The following is a 21,910-nucleotide window of genomic DNA, read 5'->3' as shown; positions in this document are numbered from 1 at the left end:
GTGTAAAAAAAGCTGCCCCTCAGGTCCCTTTGCAATCTTTCTCTTCTCACCTTAAAATTATGCCCTCACTTGTTTTGAACTCCCCCACCCTGGGGAAAACATCTAACTAAGCTCCATCGAGCTAAGAGGAGAAAAAATTCAAAACAAGAAATTATTCCAGGTGGTCAGACTTTAACAATAATCAGGGGCTTCAGTATGGATCGATTCCTAGCATGCTAGAATACTGTGAACCACTGAGAAGCACCCTGTCCTGATGGTAAGGACAACGCAGGGAAGAGCACCAGAGGGAATGTTCCTCAACTGCACAGAAATGAGGATTTAGGGTACACTAGTATGTTGTGGTTCTGTTCGCTGAGCTGGGAATTTGTGTTGCAGACGTTTCGTCCCCTGTCTAGGTGACATCCTCAGTGCTTGGGAGCCTCCTGTGAAGCGCTTCTGTGATGATTCTTCCGGCATTTATAGTGATCTGTACCTGCCGCTTCTGGTTGTCAGTTCCAGACAAAGCACTATAAATGCCGGAGGAACATCACAGAAGCGCTTCACAGGAGGCTCCCAAGCACTGAGGATGTCACCTAGACAGAGGACGAAACGTCTGCAACACAAATTCCCAGCTCGGCGAACAGAACCACAACAACAAGCACCCGAGCTACAAATCTTCTCACAAAATCTGTACACTATAAGGAGAAAACTGCTAGCATCATACAGAATGTTCTATGAGGTGCTGGAAGCATTGTTGAGGGATTTTACCACTTTGTCTAAAAGTATACTGGAGTTGGCTTCTGGCTCATTGGCATACCTCAGATGACTTCAGTACACTACGGATTGCAGTTATCTCCAGAGATTTTTCAGATCGAAAGTTCATGTTCAGCTCAAAGACAAAATGACAGGCATTTGCTGGTTCATTTCTTGGGACAATTTCCTGACCTATCGGAGTCAACCTGCCTAGTTTAAAATGTAAACAAAACCTGGCTACTATTTGTCAATCAGCATTAGCAGATTCTCCATGACAACCTCTCTACCAATCAGACTCCACTTGCCAACATTCTCTTCTCATACTGTATCAATGTTGGTTTTCCTCCTGAATTTGTATTCTTGCGAAATATTCTATTGAGTGCAAAGTGAAAAGCATAGATCTTCATGTAACAAGGCCACATTCAAACATCACAGCTTTAGTTGAGGCTTAGATGATTACTTTACAGGATTTGAACAAATCTCCTGTTTGAAGAGGCAGACTGTTGGCATGGGCAGAATTGGTGAGGTTCATGAAGAAGTCAGCCAACAGCTGTCTGCACTCCTGCAGAATAGTACAAGTATTGGAGCCCCCGCCCCAGTGTAGTGGTATTTGTACAGTGAGAGCAGTGCTTGTTGACTTTGTCTGTAGGCTTGCTCCTTCTGACAGTCAGTACCTGCCACTGTGCTAGCATCAGCTGGGATCGATGGATGTAGCAGTAGCCATGGTGGAATGTTATGCATCTAAGGTATCAAAAGCTCAAACATCGAAAAGTCACCAACCACAATTGCCTTTAGCATGAGAAACAGCAATCTTCGAGCACTTCTGATGTAAGTACAAGATCAGCATTGTGTGAGAAATAACTGTAAACAGTGAGAAATAATTGTAATAAATCATTTGTGTATGTTTTAAGGGAGTGAGGGGGATAGGTTACAAAGATGCCATGTACTTCTGTATTTTCAATTTGGTTTTGGAGTGAGTTTGGATTCACATCATTATTTATGATGCTGGTAAACTTGGAAATAAGAGATGTAAACAAAGCACTATGGTTTATTTCTAGAGGCAAGGAATTGAAAGCAGAGAAATTTTGCTAAACGTCTGTAGGTCATTAGTTTTGAGCACAGTGTTCATCTCCATAGTAGGAGATGCTGAAGAAGGTGCAAAAAAGACATAAAAAGTTATTACAAAAGTGGAGATAATAAATAGTCATTTAGTTGTACAGTTTTTTGGAAAATATACATTTTATTGAAGTTTTTTGTCTTGTACTGTGTAAGATGTTTCACAAGAATACAAATTTAAAGGGAAACCTAACTTTTCTGCTGTATGTGTGGCGAGTGTCGATTGGTTGGCAAGTGGACTTTGGTGGAGACTTTTTTTATTCATTAGTGGACTGTAGGTGTCATTGGCTGCACCAGCATTTATTACCCATCCCAATCGTCCTGGTGAGGGTGGTGATGAATTGCCTTCTTGAACTGCTGCAACTCTTCAGCTGTAGGTACAGTCATAGAGATCTGTTAATGCTGATTGACAGTTAACTGCCTGGCTTTGTTTAAATTTTGAACTGGGCAGGTTGATTGATCAGGGCAGTGACCTGAGAAATGAACCAGCGAATAGCTGTCACCTATTTTATTGAGCTGAAACAGGAGCACTGCGTACACAAAGTCTTCTGTCTGGAATGAGAGCAGGACTGTCTGTAATAATGTATGTATAAAATTAAAACAAAGCTTGAATATTAATTTTTGATCAGCAGTAATATGTGCATTCTCCATTGCTCTATCTAGATCACATAGACTGAAGCTCCCATATTTACAGGGAGGCAGAATGGGATGTGGAAGACTGACATACCGGGGTTATGAAGATCCCACTGATAGTTAACTCATTGTGGTCTCATTAGCATACTGCCTTGTATCCAGCAGTCAACGAAATTGACAACCTGGCCAGTGGGTGGATGGGCAAGAAAACTAATGGCTAGGAACTATAGCCAGTGACTCGTGGCAGTATTCCTTGGCACTGAGAGAGGATTAACTGCACTACAACTTGCAATCAGGGGTGTTGTCACAGTTGGGAGGGTTGGCAAAGCTGCGCTTTTCCAGCAGCACATTTTTAAGCTCTGATCCCCAGCATCTGCAGTCCTCACTTTCTCCTAATGTGGCTGAGTTGACTACATTAGCAGGTAGGGCATTCCACACCCTTACCACTCTCTGCATAAAGAACATGCCTGTGATGTCTGTCTTAAATCTATCTTGCCTCAATTTGTAGCTATGCCCCCCCCCCAACCCCCCTGTATAAGCTGACGTCATCATCCTCGGAAAAAGACTTTCTACCCTATCTAATCCTGTCTACTGTCTACCCTATCTAATCCTCTGATCATCTTGTATGTCTCTATCAAATCCTTTCTTAGCCTTCTTCTTTCCAATGAGAACAGACCCATGTCTCTCAACCTTTCCTCACAAGACACTTCCTGCAGACCAGGCAACATCCTGGTAAATCTCCTGTGCACCTTTTCCAATGCATCCACATCCTTCCTGAAATATGGCGACCAGAACTGTACACAATATTCCAAGAGTGGCAGTACGAGCATTTTATATAGTTGCAGCATGATATTACGGCTCCTGAACTCAATCCCTCGACGAATGAAACCTGACACACCTTCTTAACAGCATTATCAACCTGGATGGCAACTTTCAGGGATCTACCTACGTGGACTCCAAGATCCCTCTGCACATCCACACTACCAAGAATCTTTCCATTGACCCAGTACTCTGCCTTCCTGTTATTCTTCCCAAAGTTCATCACTTCACATTTAGCTGCATTGAACTCCATTGCCACTTCTCAGCCCAATTCTGCAGTTTATCTAAGTCCCTCTGCAACCTGTAACATTCTTCCAAACTGTCCACTACTCTTACCGATTTAGTGTTGTCTGCAAATTTACTAATCCATCCACCTGTGCCTGCGTCTAAGTCATTTACGAAAATGACAAACAGTAGTGGTCCCAAAACAGATCCTTGAGGCATACCACTAGTAACCAGACTCGGGCTGAATATTTTCCATCAATCACCACATTCTGCCGCCTTTCAGAAAGCCAGTTTCTAATCCAAACTACTAGATCACCCTTAATCCCATGCCTCTGCAGTTTCTCCAACAGCCTACCATGTGGAACCTTATCAGAGGCTTTACTGAAGTCCATGTATACCACGTCAACTGCCCTACCCTCATCTACGTGCTTGGTAACCTTCTCAAAAAACTCAGTGAGGTTTGTGAGACATGACCTGCCCTTGACGAAACCATGTTGACTATCAGAAATCAAATTGTTGCTTGCTAGAGATTATAAGGTGTGGCAGGCGGTATGGTGGCGCAGTGGTTAACACTGCTGCCTCACAGCGCCAGAGACCTGAGTTCAAATCCTACCTTGTGCAACTGTCTGTGTGGAGTTTGCACATTCTCCCCGTGTCTGTGTGGGTTTCCTCCGGGTGCTCCGGTTTCCTCCCACAGTCTAAAGATGTTCAGGTTAGGTGAATTGGCCATGCTAAATTGCCTGTAGTGTTAGGTGTAGGGGAATGGGTCTGGGTGGGTTGCTCTTCGGAGGGTTGGTGTGGACTTGTGGGCCGAAGGGTTTGTTTCCACACTGTAAGTAACTAATCTAATCTCTTATAATACTTTCCAAAACCTTTCCTACAACAGAAATAAGGTTCACTGGTCTATAATTACCTGGGTTATCTCTGCTGCCCTTCTTGAACAAGGGCACAACATTTGCAATCCTCCAGTCCTCTTGTACTAAACCTGTGGACAATGATGACTCAAATATCAAAGCCAAAGGCTCTGCTATCTCCTCCCTAGCTTCCCAGAGAATCCTCGGATAAATCCCATCTGGCCCAGGGGACTTGTCTACTTTCACTCCTTCTAGAATCGATAACACCTGTTCATAACTAACCTGGATCCTTTCTAGTCTAATATCTCAGATCTCATTCTTCTCCTCTACACTATTCTCCTTTTCCTGAATGAAAACCGATGAGAAATGTTCGTTTAGCACCTCTCTGATCTCCACAGGGTCCACACTCAACTTCCCACTTCTGTCTTTGACTGGCCCTATTCCTACCCTAGTCATTCTTTTATTCCTCCCATACCTATAGAAAGCTTTAGGGTCCTCCCTTATTCTATTTGCTAAAGACTACTTGTGTCCTCTCTTTGCTGTTCTTAACTCTCTCTTTAAATCCTTCCTAGCTGATCTTTAACTCTCTATTGCCTCACCTGAACTATCTTGCCTCATCAACACATAAGCCTCCTTCTGTTAAACAATAGATGCAATTTCTGTAGTAAACCATGGTTCCCTTACCTTATCACTTTCTCCCTGCCTGATAGGGACATACCAGTCAAAGACCGGCAATATCTGTTCCTTAAACCAGCTCCACATTTCCATTGTCTGCATCACCTGCATTTTGCTACCCCACTCTATGCATCCTAATTCTTGCCTAATCGCATTACAACTGCCCTTGCCCCATCGATAATTCTTGACCTGTGGCATGTACCTATCCCTTTCCATTGCTAAACTAAACATAACTGAATTATGGTCACTCTCTCCAAAGTGCTCACCTACAACTAAATCAAACACCTGGCCTGGTTCATTACCAAGCACCAGACCTAGTGTGGCCTCTCCTCTTGTTTGCCCTTCTACATACTGTGTCAGGAAACCCTCCTGTACACATTGGACAAAAACTGATCCATCCGACGTACTAGATTTATAGCATTTCCAGTCAATGTTGGGGAAGTTAAAGTCCCCCATAAGGACCATCCAGCTCCTTTCACTCCTACCCAGAATAGTTTTGCCAATCCTCTCTTCCACCTCCCTGGAACTCTGCGGAGGCCTATAAAAAAATCTCCAAGCAGTGTTACCTCCTCTCTCCTGTTTCTAACCTCAGCCCACACTAACTCAGTAGACGAGTCCTCGTCAAAAGTTCTCTCAGCCACCGTTATACTATCCTTGACTAACAAGGCCACACACTCCCTCATTTACCGCCTTGCCTGTTCTTAATGAAAGATCTAAACCCTGGAACCTGCTACATCCGTTCCTCACCCTGATCTATCAATGTCTCCAAAATGGCCACAACATCGAAGTCCCAGGTACCTTTCCATGCTGCAAGCTCACCTACCTTATTTCGGATACTTCTGGCGTTGACGTAGACACACTTCAAACCAGTTTGTTTTCTGCCAGCACATTCCTGTGACCCTGAAATCCTATCTTTGTCCTCCCTACTGTCATCCTCCTGTACACCGCAACTACACCTCAGGTTCCCATTCCCCTTACTGAGCTAGTTTAAACCCACCCGAATAGCACCAGCAAATTTCCCACCCAGGATATTAGTACCCCTCTGGTTCAAATGAAGACCGTCCTGTTTGTACAGGTCCCACCTTCCCCAGAATGAGCCCCAATTATCCAAGTAACTGAAACCCTCCCTCCTGCACCATTCTTGCAGCCACGTGTTTAGCTGATATCTCTCCCTATTCCTTGCATCGCTATCACGTGGCACGGGTAACAAACCAGAGATAACAACTCTCTTTGTTCTAGCTCTCAGCTTCCACCCTAGCTCCCTGAATTCCTGCCTTCCATCTCTATCCCTCTTTCTACCTATGTCGTTGGTCCCTACCTGGAGCACGACTTGAGGCTGGTTACCCTCTCCCCTCAGGACCCCAAAGATACAATCCGAGACATCACGGACCCTGGCACCTGGGAGGCAACACACCAACCATGAGTCTCGTTCGTTCCCAACAATCCTTCCATCTGACCCTCTAACTATTGAGTCCCCAATGACTAACACTCTCCTCCTTTCCCTCCTTCCCTTCTGCGCAACAGGGGCAGGCTCTGTGCCAGAGACCTGGGCCCCACTGCATAAGTCGTCCCCCTCAACAGTATCCAAAACGGTATACATATTTTTCTGGGGAGCGACCACAGGGGATCTGTCCACTGACTGTTCGTTTTATTTTCCCCCTTCGAACAGTCACCCAGCTTTCTTCATGCCTAGGAGTAACCACTTCCCTGTAACTCTTATCTATCACAGCCTCTGCCTCCCAAATGATCCGAAGAAAACACTGACTTATGTAAGAAATATAAAAAATAAAAGTCCCTCCTTTCCCAGAAACCTCTGCTCTCTGACTTCAAATATAAAAGCTCAAATCAGTGACTCACTGCTCCCGGCAGGCCCGCCTTTCGAGTTGTTGCTGCCGCTGAAAAACTGTTAAATTTCAGTTGTGGTGCAGATTATGTCAACAGGCATTGAATTTGGTCACTAACTTTGAAATTAGATCGCGCATTTTGTTGGAGCCTCATTCAAGGTCTGATTTCTGCATTTTAGAAAATGAAGGCTGGGGCTGGGATAAAGTTGTTTGAATTTGAATTAGCTTTATTGTCACCTGTACTCTCATGAGTACAGTGAAAAGTTTACAAGTTGCCACTTAGGGTGCCATTTTAGGTACAAAGGTACCTAAGTACAGAATCTTGGTGTAAAGCCGAAAAATAAGGAAAATAAAATTTTGAAAAGTTAAACATTGCAGTCCTTCTTATTAAAAAGTAGAAGAACAAAGAAACATAATTTCTGGTGTCTGGCCATGCTGGGTAGGATTCCTCACAAGGACATGACCTCCCCCCCCACTCCATGCTCGGCTTTGCCCAGAACTGCCTGCTCTCGCTCTCTCCACCAGTGGCTCGTGCTGCCTGCTTTCACTGCCTTGCAGCCTGTTCCTGCTTTTGCTGCCACCCCAGCCTGCCTGCCATCACCTCCAGGGACCCCCTCATGAGGCCATGTTGGGTGTGTTTTCCCCATGGCTGGCTCTATCTCCTCAGCGATGATCTCCTCTGCGCTGCACAAACTTGCACCTTACATAATGGCTGATGCTGGTATGTACGATACCCGAGAATCATGTATGAGCACTGGGGTCATCACTGGATCCCAGGTCACAAGCTGTTCGGGGGAGCAGTTGGATATCAGCAGAGGGGTGTGTTGGAGGCTGGCATCAAGGGCAGGGTGTGCCTCACAGTGCCAGGCCTCCAATCAGGAACTCAGTGACTTTGAACAAGGAACTCTTTGGGATCCTGCAAGCAACCCCACAGAGATTTGTATGTTGGGCCCTTTGACAGTAGCGGTAGGATGATGATGGATATTAATTGCCCACTTGTAGGCCTTAACTAACATTGAGATAGAAAAACCATCAATGGATCTTCTTGCCGTGACTTATTCAGGGTGGAAAGCAGCAGGGTCCCAACTTGTCTTTCCAACAGAACCATCAAACTGCCCATGGAGGAGGCATTAAATGCCTCTTACAGAGTAGCATTGTATCTGTTGTGATTCTGCTTTCATTAGAAGTGCTGCTTGTATATTTGTTGTGGTTATGATCATGATCTCTCGCACAGTCTCTGTCTTTCTTTCTCATCCTAGCTGGTCATGCTGTCTTTTGTCTTCCTTCTTTTGCCATCCAGCCACTCCAGACCACCCAAGACTGGAGCTAAACAGTTTTAAATTCAAGTGCCAGTCAAGCACCAGCAAATGTTTCCAAAAGAGAAAATGCTTGAATATCTCAGCCGGTCTGGCAGCATTTGTAAGGAGAGAAAAGAGCTGACGTTTCAAGTCTAACTGACCCTTTGTCAAAACCAGCTTGGTTTCAGATTCCAGCATCCGCTGTAATCTGCTTTCAACCAGCAAATGTTTAACGGCCTGACTTCAGTAGTCAGCAGTGAACAACAGGCACTGTCTGTTCATTACCCTAAGGATCTGTATAATAGGGCTGACTCCCCCAGCCCAGACACGCAGGCTGAGCCGAGGCCCCATGTCCGCAGATAGGCCCGGGTGCCTGAAGGAGGGGAAGCAATGGCAAAAGGGAAGGACGGAGATTGGTACATCTGGAGGAGTGTCTGATGGGGAGCAGAAAGAACAGAAATCATGCAACCAACGGTCTGTGGCTCCAGCTCGGACATAGATGTCGCGGGAGTGGCAGCGGCGGAGGACCAAACCTGAGACCTCCAAGCCTGTTACAGAGACCCAGGAGCCTGCTTCAGACATTCCAGCTGATGGCAAGCAGTGGAGGAGGAACATAAAGAAGAGAGAAAGATGAACTCTTGCAATAAAACCTTGCATTGCATTCAGTGTTTCAAGATGGCACCAGAGTGTGGCTGCACTTTGCATGTACCACACGAAAAACACTTTTCACTGTACAGTAGTGCCTCGACTTGTGAACTTAATCCGTTCCGGGACCCGGTTCACGAACTGAATCAATTTTTCCCATTGTTCAGATAGTGTAAGAATGCTTGGATGTAGCAACGAACGTCGTTCACAGCGCACTCGCCAAAGACGAACTGAATGAGATCACGCGGGGCCAGAGAGCTTTTGCGTTCCACAAGCACGTAGCAAAGCAGAACAATGAAACTACGTGGTTGCACATGGGCTTTTGCGTTCGTACCTTTGTTCGTACCTTGAATTTCGTACATACATACAATCCTGTTCGTAAACTGATTTGTTCGTGAATGGGATCGTTCGTATGTCGAGGCACTACTGTATTTGTATATACATGTGACAATAAATCTAAATCACATCAAATCCATAGATGTTTGAATGCTTTAAGCAGCAACATTCAGTCATTTGTTCGCAGCATGGTGCCCTCTACAGGCTGTCTGGAAACTACAGAAATAGCAAGTGGCAATGTGCCTTTTAGGGCAGAACGACTGGAGATTGAAGGATTCACAGTCAGACACGTAGAGTGGATAAGTTTATACGTGAGGTTGAGAATATTAAACTCCTGACATCAGTGGGCCACTAGCCAATGTGAGATGATGCATAAAAGTGAATGGAATTTGGTGTAGGTTAGAATATTGGTAGTGGAATGCATTAAGAGCTGAAAAAAAGAGCAAGGGAATATTCAAACCTGGAGCCAAGTAAAACTTGGCCAAGTGTTTCAACATAAGAAGAATCGAGGCAGAGTCACAGACGAGCTATTAAAAGTGACGATGCTTAAAATTTCTTCGAGTAGTCTGTCTTCTTTGTTGAGCAAAATAGTTGTATGTGCACATTGGTTCTCTGCGAAATGCACGATGTTTTTCATGAGACTTCCAGTTGCATTGTGTTTGCACTTGACAATTGTGCTCTTTCGCATCAAGTTTCTTCTCAGATTTTCTAAACTTTAATTCTGAAATGAATCACACCATCCATGCTATTGTAAAACTATTATGTATTCTTATTTTCAGCATTGTCACAAATTTACATATATAATAATTAACTGTATCAGAGCTGAGCCTTCTGGCACACTGTTGTAGTAGTAACTTTAATGGAATTACACTGTAAGGTGGGACATATGGTAATCAGAATTACCATTAGCCTTGTGTAACACTGTGGAGTCTGTCTGAATATGCAATGGCAGCTGTGGCCTCGTAGTGCTGGCAGTTCCCACATCTTTGCTATTCACAAGACCCCACACAAGTTTGTTAGCAATGCCACAGTCCAAGTGTACTGATCCTGAACAATGGGTCTCTGGGTTGGAGGGGAGATGGAGATTGTGGAAATCATGTCAAACTTGGGGTCTGAACCTCCAAAGAAAAGGTGAGTTTTAAAAAGATGTTATGGGAAAAGAAAACCACTGATGGTAGATAACTTGCCTGGGTGGAGTGTCCCTACCCGCCCCCCACCATTGCACAGCCCAGCAGGCTTCACAGCAGATTACAACCTGCATGTAACACTGGCTCAGATCCTCACCATTCGCATGCCACTCAGAGGGAACATTCCCTTTACCTGTACATTTGGGATGGAGAAGTAGAAACCCTAAGAAAACAGATGTTTATATTTACTTTGGGGTTCGCCACAGTTGGGTGCCTCCGTGTAAGCATTTTACTTTCTGAGGATAGTTATTTTAGTTAGTAGTCAAACAGTAAATATAAAACTGGTATGTGTATTTATTTTCAAGGAGGTCTTTCAGTTTATCTCATTCTCCATCGCATCTTTGGAAACCACCAAGTAGATGTTCAAGTGTAAGCAGTTTGGTCAGCAACTACTCACAAGTAAGTATCAAAATCATAAGCTGATATATGCACTTTGCAGAGATAATTAAACATTGCTGAATAGTACTCTTATTTTGTGTAATGTTATTACTGATCTTCTCTTACTCTGATGGCAATCATCAATTTTTCTCTAACATTATGATGATCTACCATGTATTTGTTAATTTAAGTGAAACTCTACCTTAGCACACTTTATGCATTCATAATAAACAGGATTAAGAGTAGGTTATTTGGCCGTATAAGCCTGCCCAGCAATTCACTGAGATCATGGTTGACCCAACTCCAGGCCTCAATTTCTCTAACTCCCCTTGAAATCCTTTCAATCTTCGAGTCTCCACAACCTTCTGGAGTAGAAAACTCCAGAACTCAATACCTTCTGGGAAAAGAAATTCTTTCATGGCTCCGTTTTAAATGAGTGTCCTATTATTCTTTAACCATGTCCACTACTGAAAAATCCCACACTGGTGGAAGCATCTTTTCAACTTTTATCCAATCAAACCACCACAAAGTTTTGTGTTTCAATATGATCACCTCTCATTCTTTTAAATTTAAATTCTAATGTTTGAACTTTTGATTTCAGAATGTGGGTCTTACTAACAAGATTGCATTTATATCCCACATCTGAGTAGACAGTATGATGAAGGGGGACTGACTGAAGGCACATAGAGGCAAGGATGGCTGATTTCCTTCCTCAGGGATTATAGGGAACCACTTGATAAGCTGGGGAATGGTGAGAACAATTTGATATTTTTTGTTAATAACCATCCTGCACCCATTTAGGGCCCATTTGTTCATTTGGATTTGAGATTTGTTTTCTGAAAAAGTAAGTTATATTGATTAAAGTTGCACCAAAGTTGTTTGCTATAACATAACTAATATCCAGATTCCATCTTTGTGTAGGCTCCAGACTCTTTATTGAATCCAGAGATAAACAGCCCATTGATCGCAGAGCAGCTGGAAACCTTTGATGAGTTACGTGCTGAACTTGATCAGTCTGATATAAAGCAGAGGGAGATGCAAGAGAAGATCCAGCAGATGGAACTGGAGAAGGAACAGTTACAAAGGACAATAACTTTGAATGAGCAAACTGCAGAAGCTATGAAGAAATCAACTGCTCATACCATGGAAGAAAATCATAAACTGAAGCAGATGTTGGAAGAGTTGAATCAGAATTTTGCGGGTTCTGCTTTTGCTCAAGGAATTGTTAAGGAATTTCAAAAGTCATTGCAGATATTAGAAGATGATTCCATTGAAAAACAGAAGGAGCTTCAGAGGAAGGTTTTGGAGCTAGAAGACTGCACAGCAAAGTTTCAGTCATTAACACAAGAACTGGAGAGGGTCAGGATTTCTGAAGAGACCAAAACTGGCATTGTTAATGAGCTTCAGACCAAACTAATTGCAGCGGAACAAAAGAATGCAGAGCTGCTCGCGAGGATAGATAGTATTTTGACTGAAAAGGGGCAACTAACCGCAACCCACTATGATTCAACACAGAAGATCCAGGAGCTTCTTGACAAGCTGAATGAGGCTGAGTGGGAGGAAATTGGCTTGCAGAGATTAAGCAGTATACAGCAGTCTCAGCTGAACAAGTTAAAAAATGATTTGGAATCAAAAGAGTCCTTAATAAATGAGCTTGAGTTGAAGCTACAAGAGGCAGCTTCAAATCTTCAGGAGAAAAATGCTATGCTTGCAAGCAAAGAAGAAGAGATAGAAAGTACCCTGAATAAATTGAAAGAAATTAAAAATGTACAAGAAATGGACACTACGGATCTTGAATCAGGGCAGCAGTCTGTTCAGGAATTGAGAAAAGAGCAAGAAGAAATGCAAATCAAATATGAAGAATTAAAGATCACTTTAGAGGAGCAAGCAAACACTCTTTCCAACAATCTGAAAGCCAAAGAATCGGAATTATCTGCTGCTCATAACCAGGTACAAAATCTTCTGGAGATTCAGAATACGCTTTTAGGTGAGAAAGAAGATCTTACAAAAAAAACGCAAGATTTAGAAGAAATGCTCGCCAAACTGAAGACTAGGACAGAAGATCTTAATGTTGAATATCAGAAATTGCAAGTTGAGAGCGAGAAACATCACCAGGTTGTGCAGAAACATGTTGAAAGAGAGGAAGAGTTGGAGAAGGTGTGTTTAACTCTAGAAACTGAGATAGACAAATTGAATGCATCAGAGATACAATTGCAGGGCCAAATAGCAGATGCTATGGTGACAGTGGATGAAAAAGAAACCAGGTTGAGGGAAGAAAACAGGCAGTTAAATGAGAAACTGCAATGTGCTCTCAGGCAGGTTAAGAGAGCAGAAACAAAGCTGGAAAAGAATCAGGTGGAATTTGATGATCTGAAAGCAGAAAAAAATAAGTTGAACGACTGCTTGCTAAACCTCCAAGTATGTTGCCAGGCTAATGGAGAACTGATTTCAGACCTGCAGAATAAATTGGTTGAATCAAAGCAGAATGAACATGCACTTGTTTCCCTTCTAGATAAGAAGGAAGGTGCTTTGCTTGAAAAGGTTAGCGCATTAAAGGAGTTTTCCGAAAAGATTGAGAAAAGTCAGGTAGCTATAGAGGCTTTGGAGAGAGAAAAGTTGAATCTTGAGAGTAACTTTAAGCAGCAGATGGCACTTTCAGAAAGCCTAGTACTTGAGCAAAATGCAGTAGTGGAAGCTCAGCTACAGGCGAGAGAGCTTCAGGAGAAAGAACTGCAGGAGATAAATGCAAAATTAGTTTCAACTAAAAATCAGCTTGAAATCCAGGAGGCAGAAGCGACCAGGTTCAAGGCAGAGAACGAAGAGCTCAAGTCAAAGCTTAAACAGGCACTCGAGGAAGAGGAAAGTGTATGCAGTAATCTAAAACTTGCACTATCTTCCAAGGAAGAATACAGAGCTTTGGTTCAAAATCTAAAAGAACAGATACAATCAATCAATCATGATCATGCTGAGAAACTCTTGCTGATTAAAGAAAAAGAAGATTGCCTTAAAAATGAAAGGGAGAAGTCAGTGCAACAGGTAATTGAACTTGAGGAACAACTTGTGACTGCTAAGGAAGAGTTGTCCCAGCTGAAACAATATATTGAAAAGATTGATCTTGAAAATGTGGAGACCAAAGATCTACTCCACAGGATGAACACTGAAATCGCGGAACTTGGTATGCAGATTTGTACACTCAGTGCAGAAAAAGCTGACGCTGAGAAGAAATATATTGAAGTTTCTCAACAGCAAATAACATTCTGCGAGGAGGTCAAAGCAGAACAAAACCAATTGAATCTTGATGTTTCCAAACTCGAGAGTGAGAAGGAACAGCTGCTGGAAGAGTTAAGGAGATCGAAAGAGTCAGAAGCAACTATCAAAGAACTGCAGAGAAACCTAGCACAAGCCCAACAGCAAGCAAAGGGCTGCCAAGAAGCTGCAAGAGAAGAATTGTCTGCAGTCAGATTTCAGATGAGTGGAGAGATGATGGATTATCAGAATAAACTAAAGGTGATGACTATGTCCTCTCTTTGTAGTTCTCTAGTCAGGGAGTCTGGTTAATGGTTGTAATGTAATACAGAGAGATTCTATTTATATTTTAATGCTGTTTAAGATACAGAATAAGCTGTGAAGAACATCACTAATTTCAGTGAAGAATTTTGAATTTAGTAGATTTTATAGGCCTAATACCTGCAATTTATCTGGCTTTGATAATTTTAAAAATTGAATATTTGACCTCAAATGTCTGTTGTCATATTCATTTTGAAAATTATGTATTTATCTTTGTTCTATAAAGGAAAACTTATTTTTTTAGCTCTTCTTTCCTGGACTTCATGTTACCAGTAATAGACAGCCTATACCCATCTTACAAAGATATTGTTAAGGGCTCTTGTGGTGCAGTGGTAGTGTCCCTACCTCTCTGGGCCAGAAGGCCTGGGTATTTGGGTCTGCCTGCACCAGAGATCATAGAATCCTACAGTGCAAATTGAGGCTCTTCGGTCCGTCAAGTCTGCACCAATCCTCTGAAGACCATCCCACCCTATCCCTATGACCCCATATTTAATCCATTTAGCCTACACAATACAGACAATTTCCCATGGCCAATCTACCTGACCTGCACATCTTTGGACTGTGGGAGGAAATCGCAGCACCCGAAGGAAACCCATGCAGACACAGGGAGAATGTGCAAATTCCTGGCAAGACAGTTACCCAAGGTTAGAATCAAACTCCTGTCCCTGAAGTAGCAGTGCTAACAACTGGGCCACCTTCATGTCATTATCATGTCTGAATGGGTTGACCAAATTTAGGCCCAATGTATGTGCTTGGAGATGAGTGGTAACATTCTGATGGAGGGCTTATGAATTTCAACTCTCTTACTCCTCGGATCCTGCTTGACCTGCTGTGTTTTTTCAGCACCATGCTTTTTGACTATGAATGATGACAGCCTGCTGATTTTGGCTATTCTGCCTGACTATGGGGAAAACCTTTCTTAGCCTCCCCTACTTTGAATAGCTTGTCATTTTATCATTTAATAATTTTACCAATGCATTAGTATCCTTTCTATCTGCATGTATTCCCTGTTCAGGTTAGCTGTCATTTGTTCTAGCATCAGATGTCAATGATTTGAATTGCTTTCCTGAATTTTCCATTGGATTAGTGAAATTTGTCATTTCCTAATTAGGATCAAGTTTCATTATAAATGTAATTATTGCATTCACTTTACCAAAGGATATTTTGAAGAAGTAACAAAGAGGGCAGAGCGGTAGATGTGATCTATATGGATATCAGTAAGGTGCTTGACAAGGTTCCCCATGAGAGACTGGTTAGCAAGGTTAGATCTCATGGAATACAGGGAGAACTAGCCATTTGGATACAGAACTGACTCAAAGGTAGAAGACAGATGGTGGTGGTAGAGGATTGCTTCTCAGACTGGAGGCCTGTGACCAGTGGAGTGCCACAAGGATCGCTGCTGGGTCCACTATATTTCATCATTTATATAAATGATTAGGATGTGAGCATAAGAGATATTGTTAATAAGTTTTCAGATGACACCAAAATTGGAGGTGTAGTGGATAGCGAAGAAGGTTACCTCAGATTAAAGTGGGATCTTGATCAGATGGGCCAATGGGCTAAGAAGTGGCAGATGGAGTTTAATTTAGATAAATGCGAGGTGCTGCATTTTGGGAAAGTAAATCTTAGCAGGACTTATACACTTAATGGTAAGGTCCTAGGAAGTGTTGCTGAACAAAGAGACCTTGGAGTGCAGGCTCAGAGCTTCTTGAAAGTGGAGTTACAAGTAGATAGGATAGTGAAGGTGGTGTTTGGTATGCTTTCCTTTATTGGTCAGAGTATTAAGTACAGTAGTTGGGTGGTCATGTTGCAGCTGTACAGGACATTGGTTAGGCCACTTTTGAAATATTGCATACAGTTCTAGTCTCCTTCCTATCGGAAAGATGTTGTGAAACGTGAAAGGGTTCGGAAATGATTTACAAGGATGTTGTCAGGGTTGGAATATTTGACCTTTAGGGCGAGGTTGAATAGATTGGGGTTGTTTTCCCTGGAGCATCGGAGGCTGAGGGATGACTTTATAAAGGTTTACAAAATTATGAGGGGCTTGGATAGGATAATTAGACAAAGTCTTTTCCCTGGGGTGGGGAAGTCCAGAGCTAGAGGGCATAGATTTAGGTGAGAGGGGGAAGATATGAAAGGGTCAACTTTTTCACGCAGAGCATGGTGCATGTATGGAATGAGCTACCAGAGGAAGTGGTGGACATTTGCAACAATTTAAAAAGCGCCTGGATGGGCAAATAAATAGAAAGGGTTCGGAGGGATGTGGGTTGGTTGCTGGCAGATGGGACTAGATTGGGTTCGGATATCTGGTCGGCGTGGATGAGTTGGACTGAAGGGTCTGTTTCCGTGCTGTACATCTCTATGACTCTATATTGCTTTATGTTGGAATTAGAATGCAACTGCGACAAATAATGATGTGATGCAAATTTTTGATAATGGTACTTTAATTTTGACAGACTGTTAATGAAGAGTTGGAGGCTGTGAAAAAGGATCTTAATGGGCGACAAACCCAAATAATGTCAATTAATAAACAACTCGCCGAAGTTCAGGTGAGTCGAACATATACAAACACTCAAATTGAAATTAGTATGTCAGAATTTTTGTCTCGATAATATACCTGCATTTCATCGTGACTTAACATTTGTAATTGTTTTTTGATACATTATCATGAAGGATTGTAATCGCAAATTAATGGATGAAGTGGAACAAAAAGAACAAAAAATTGTGGATTCACAATTATTGAGAAATGAAAAAGAGGAGAAGCTAAGATCCCTTTCTGAAAATTTAATCAGGTATGACTTTAAAATGTGGTAGGAAAGTTAGCCTCAGTCTCATCCATTGCTTTCTGGTTTGTGTTTTGTGTATAGATTGCTGGAACTTAATTGCAGATAGTTGTAATTAAACCATAAGCTGGAGGCACTGATTGGTACAGCTTTCTATTTTTCTTCCACAAGAGATCATACAGTATGTTCTCCATTTGTTTGATTGTGATGTTGTGAGACATCTGCAAGCTGTGTGGCTAACATTTTATCTTCATAGCAACTTTAAGCACTGCTGGGTTTTGAATATATCTGCCAGTTTATTTGCAACAGTCAATATTTCTGTGATTAAACATTTAAGGAAAACAGCAATCTAAATTTCTAACTTTTTCCAAACTTCTTATTAACGCTAGAACCCAGGAACACCAGATGCTTTGTGCTCAGTTCTTTTGGAGTAAAAATGATGGAAGTACCTTGTTTGACATGCTTATCTCCTTTGCATGGTTAAGACTCACCTCAAATGGAGATTTTGATGTCAAGAAATAGGTCCAGAAGTACACTTTTACTTCCCTATGGTTCCTTCCCCAACCTTGAGAAAATAGCAACACTATTCAGGTGCTTTGTTTCCAAGACAGTATTATGGGTGAATGTCATACAGCCCTGAGCATAGCAGAGCGTATTTATTCTGTCCAGTCAATAGTGCCAGTTAGCTCAAGGTAAACTAATCTAGAAATTAGTTAACTTATAAGGTAGATGGAACTTCCAGTTCAATATTTTTTAGTTTGAGGAATGGTAGAAAATTTGATGTATCTCACTGGAATAAGTCATAAATGCTTTTTCAAAATACAGTTGGTGATTTACAGTCAATTCCATGCTATCTTTCAAAATAACAAGCAAATCTGCGAGGCTGACTTATGAGATCATAGCATCCAATATTGCATTTAATATTTTATTGTTAAGATCCTCGGGTATCACTTTCTTTTTACTAAATGTTAGGCATATTGGAGGAAATGCGATCTGATTGCAGGGGCAATTAGTGAAGCTGAACATAAAGAAGCTATCCAGCATGAATACATAACATTTGTATAGTTTAATCATTTTCAGAACATGATAGCACACAGCTTGCTGAAAATTGAATTTGTTACATCCACAGAATTTCTTTGTTCCATAAAAGCGGTAACGCCCTCAAACTTGAATAAAATTCTTCAAGGATGCTCACAAATTCATGTTGACTCCATGAGTACTTTACTTCCTGGTAAAAAGTTCAGTTTCCATGATGGAAGACTGGCCATATTTTTCATTGATCAGAAACTGAACTAGACTAGTCGTGTGAAATGCTGTGGCTACAAGAGCAGGCTAGAAGCTGGGAATTCTGCAGCACCTCTTGGCTCTTCAAAGTTTGCCTGCCATCTACAAAACAAAGTCAGGAGGGTGATGTAATACTTACTTCCCATTTGCCTCAATGAGTTCAGCGTCTTCAACACTGAGAAATCTTGACACCATCTCCAGGATAAAGCAGCCCACATGACTGGTACCACATCCACGTGTGAGGGAGTGATTGGCTGAGTGTACCATCTACAAGATGCACTGCAGAAATTCCCCAAGGCTCTTTAGAAAGCACCTTCAAAAGCCATGACCACTACTATGTAGAAAAGACAAGGGTAGCAGATGTATGTTGCTGGATCAAAATCCTGCAAATCCCTCCCTGGCAGCCTTGTGTACCTAGGCCAAATGAACAACAGCAGATCAATAAAACAGTGCACCGCCATTTTCTGGAGGACACTTAGGGACGGGCACTAAATGTTGGCCCAGCCAACGAAACCTACATCTCCTGAATGATTTTTTAAAGTCTCCTTGGCAAACACAAAAAGGTCAGATCACTTGAGGCAATTGTTCATTTTTATATGTAATATTCTGAATATTTCAATAGCCCACTGTTGCCTTTTCCTATTGGCTCGTACTTATATTTAAAAGAAATGCCCCAATTTCTCATACCTTCTATTAAAAATGATTTAGCATGGTATGTGGGGGGGGGAGAAGGAGTCCTTTCTCAAAAATAATGAGTTAGCAATAAGTCAAAATAAATTAGCATTTTAACAATGTCAGTGAGAAGGTGAGGTGAACGTTTAATCAGAATGTCTTTTTCCGCGAACGTTGTTAGAACATGGGATCTTTGTCTAAGGGAGCAGTTGGGGCTTACTTCATTGCATCTTATAAAGGGAAAGTAGATTAAATTCACAAGTGGAGAAATGTATTAAACTGGGTATGGAAGTGCAATCAAGGTGCTGGAGCTCATTTTAGATTGCTCAAGCAAAGAACTGATACAAGGTGGATAAACCAAATGGCCTTTTTGTATTCTCAAGGTCTTTGGCTCTGTCCAAACTTTATTTCAATGCTGGTTATCCCAACCTGTTTCTTTAAAGAGGATAAGGCTTGTCCCAGAAGTAGTGCTGTTATCCATCAGTCATTAGTCCCAGCCTGCCTCCAGAGACCTGAAGATAGAATTGACATTGGTACTTCAGTTTGGTGAGGAGGGACTGCTGCACTGTTGGAAGTGATGTGTCTAGAATGAGATGTTAGATTGAGGCCTCATCGACACTGAAGATCATAAAACACTGTTTAAGGAAGAGAAGTGGAGATGTGCCCAATAAGTTGGCCATTATCCACTGGAAAGTAGATGAGAATGAAAATAATGGGTCATATGGTCACTATTGCCCCACACTTAATGGCTGGAACACCAGTTATATACACATTCCTTCTCCAAACTCCTCTTTCCTTTGATCCACTTTCCCAAACTCCTAACTACTCTCTCAGTTGTGTAATCTCCTGAGAGCCAAAATAAAATATAACCGGGCCAATTATGCAAAAGATACACTCGAAAATTACTCTCTGACACTCCTCAGTTATCAAAACCAGTCCAGAAGATCACATGAGCCAAGTATTGCCTCTTACTCGTTACTTAGTATACTTATTTATCTCTTAATCAGTATTGCTTAAACAAGTGCTCTGGATATTAACACATTTTGGTTTGTGAAACTTTGAGTTCAAATTGGCTGCCATATTTCCTACATCAAAACAATGACTATAATTCAGATGACACAACACCAGGTTATAGTCCAACAGGTTTAATTGGGAGCACTAGCTTTTGGAGCACTGATCCTTCATCAGCTGGCTCCTTCGGTTTTTTTTTTCCTTTTATTTTAAATTTTGTGCACCTCAGTCCAACACTGGCATCTCCAAATCATAATTCAAATGTTAATTGACTTTGAGATGTCTTGAGATTTTGAAAGGTGCTATCTGAATGAAAGTCTTTTTAATCTCCATATCAGTGCACTGTATTAGCCACAATTCTCACAGGAGTATGTTCTCAAATTTAATACTGGGTCACAAATGAAAATTTTATGGATAAATAATTAAAAGGTTGGTCAAAGAGAGAGACTTAAGGGCCTGAGAAGAAGGCACAGGCAGACCAAGGAAAATCATTTAATGAAATCACTTCTTAACATCTGCAAGAAAGGAAGCTTGTATTTATTTGTTGGCGATAGCTGGTAACCTTGTAGCCTGAGCAGTTGTGATATTATGCACTTTGCACTTACACAAATTTATTTTGTATTTACTAACCTTAGTAGTGAGTGAACTTCAGTGAAATTACTTTTGGTTTTGAATGCTATTTAGTGCATTGGATGCCCGCAGGCTTCATAAAGTTACTGATGGCTGTTAAATTACTGAAACATATTTTTCGTTAGTACTCAGCAGGAATTGGAAAACATAAAGAAGGAGCTCGAAGATTACAAAACACACCTTCAGAAGACGCAAGAAGAGACTGAGAGAAATGAACAAAAACTTGTGGCTGAATTAGCTGACTTGAACAGGACTAAAGAGTTTTTGGAAGAGCGCTTAATCGAACTCATTAAGTATGATGCAACAATCAATAAATTTTTTTATTCCAATGGTTAAATATTATTTGAAATATTTTTATAAGGTACTTCAGGTCTAACAATGTTTGTTTGTTGATTTATTTATTTCATGTATATACAAGTTGAATGAAATGTATATCAAATTAGGATTTACTGCTTTTTGTGGAAAGAATCTAGGATATTATATTTTAAACTTTGCCCTTAGGGTTTTTTTCGCATCAGTTAAATATTGTCAGTTCTCTCTGAGCAGTAGATGTTTATAATTTTTCAGATTGCGTTCTAATATAAATTAGTGCTATACTTTGAACTGGATTTTGCCATCTGCAATGTGGCTCAATGCTGACTTCAATGTACACTGCCCACAAAAATCATGCAGTTTCTGCCATATGGATTTTCTCTTCCCTGAATCAGTTTGAACATGACACTAATTTGAAGAGATCTCCAGGTATTCAGCAACAATGAAGTCATGGCAGGACAAACTGGGCCTGTATTCTTTACAAACAAAAAGAGATTGATGGAAAAGCACAGGAGATCTGGCAGCATCTGAGAAGAGAAATCAAAGTTAATGTTTCGGGTCCGGTGACCCTTTCTCCGAACTGAAGCATTAACTTTGATTTAACTTCACAGATACTACCAGACCTGCTGTTCTGTTCTTGGAACCTCTGTTTTTGTTTCTGATTTATAGCACCTGCAATTCTTTTGGATTTTAGTCTGCATTCTTTAGAGTTTTGTGAATGAAAGGTAAACAGAGTAAATGAAGGGAAGCTGTTTCCATTTGTGAGTCTAGATTCATAGCGTTGTACAGCATGGAAACAAACCCTTCAGTTCAACTCATCCATGCTGACCAGATCACCTAAATTAATTTAATCCTATTTGCCTGCATTTGGTCCATAATCCTTTAAACCCTTTATATTCATGTACTCCA

At 41.5% G+C, this 21,910-nt stretch overlaps 1 protein-coding gene across 5 annotated transcripts in view; it reads left to right on the top strand.

The window, feature by feature from the left end:
* The window catches only part of fyco1a (FYVE and coiled-coil domain autophagy adaptor 1a), a 170,841-nt gene that overhangs the window by 26,616 nt on the left and 122,315 nt on the right, over positions 1–21,910 (top strand). For all 5 annotated transcript variants that reach the window (XM_072560486.1, XM_072560488.1, XM_072560484.1 and 2 more), the window contains 5 exons: positions 10,670–10,763; positions 11,664–14,249; positions 16,766–16,858; positions 16,983–17,101; positions 20,815–20,982. In XM_072560486.1, the coding sequence (XP_072416587.1) occupies positions 10,670–10,763; positions 11,664–14,249; positions 16,766–16,858; positions 16,983–17,101; positions 20,815–20,982 (3,060 nt within the window). The remainder of the gene's footprint in view (positions 1–10,669; positions 10,764–11,663; positions 14,250–16,765; positions 16,859–16,982; positions 17,102–20,814; positions 20,983–21,910) is intronic.

Source organism: Chiloscyllium punctatum, chromosome 41 (assembly GCF_047496795.1).
Source record: "Chiloscyllium punctatum isolate Juve2018m chromosome 41, sChiPun1.3, whole genome shotgun sequence".
Classification (NCBI taxonomy): Eukaryota; Metazoa; Chordata; class Chondrichthyes; order Orectolobiformes; family Hemiscylliidae; genus Chiloscyllium; species Chiloscyllium punctatum.
This window is presented reverse-complemented; position numbering and strand designations above follow the sequence as displayed.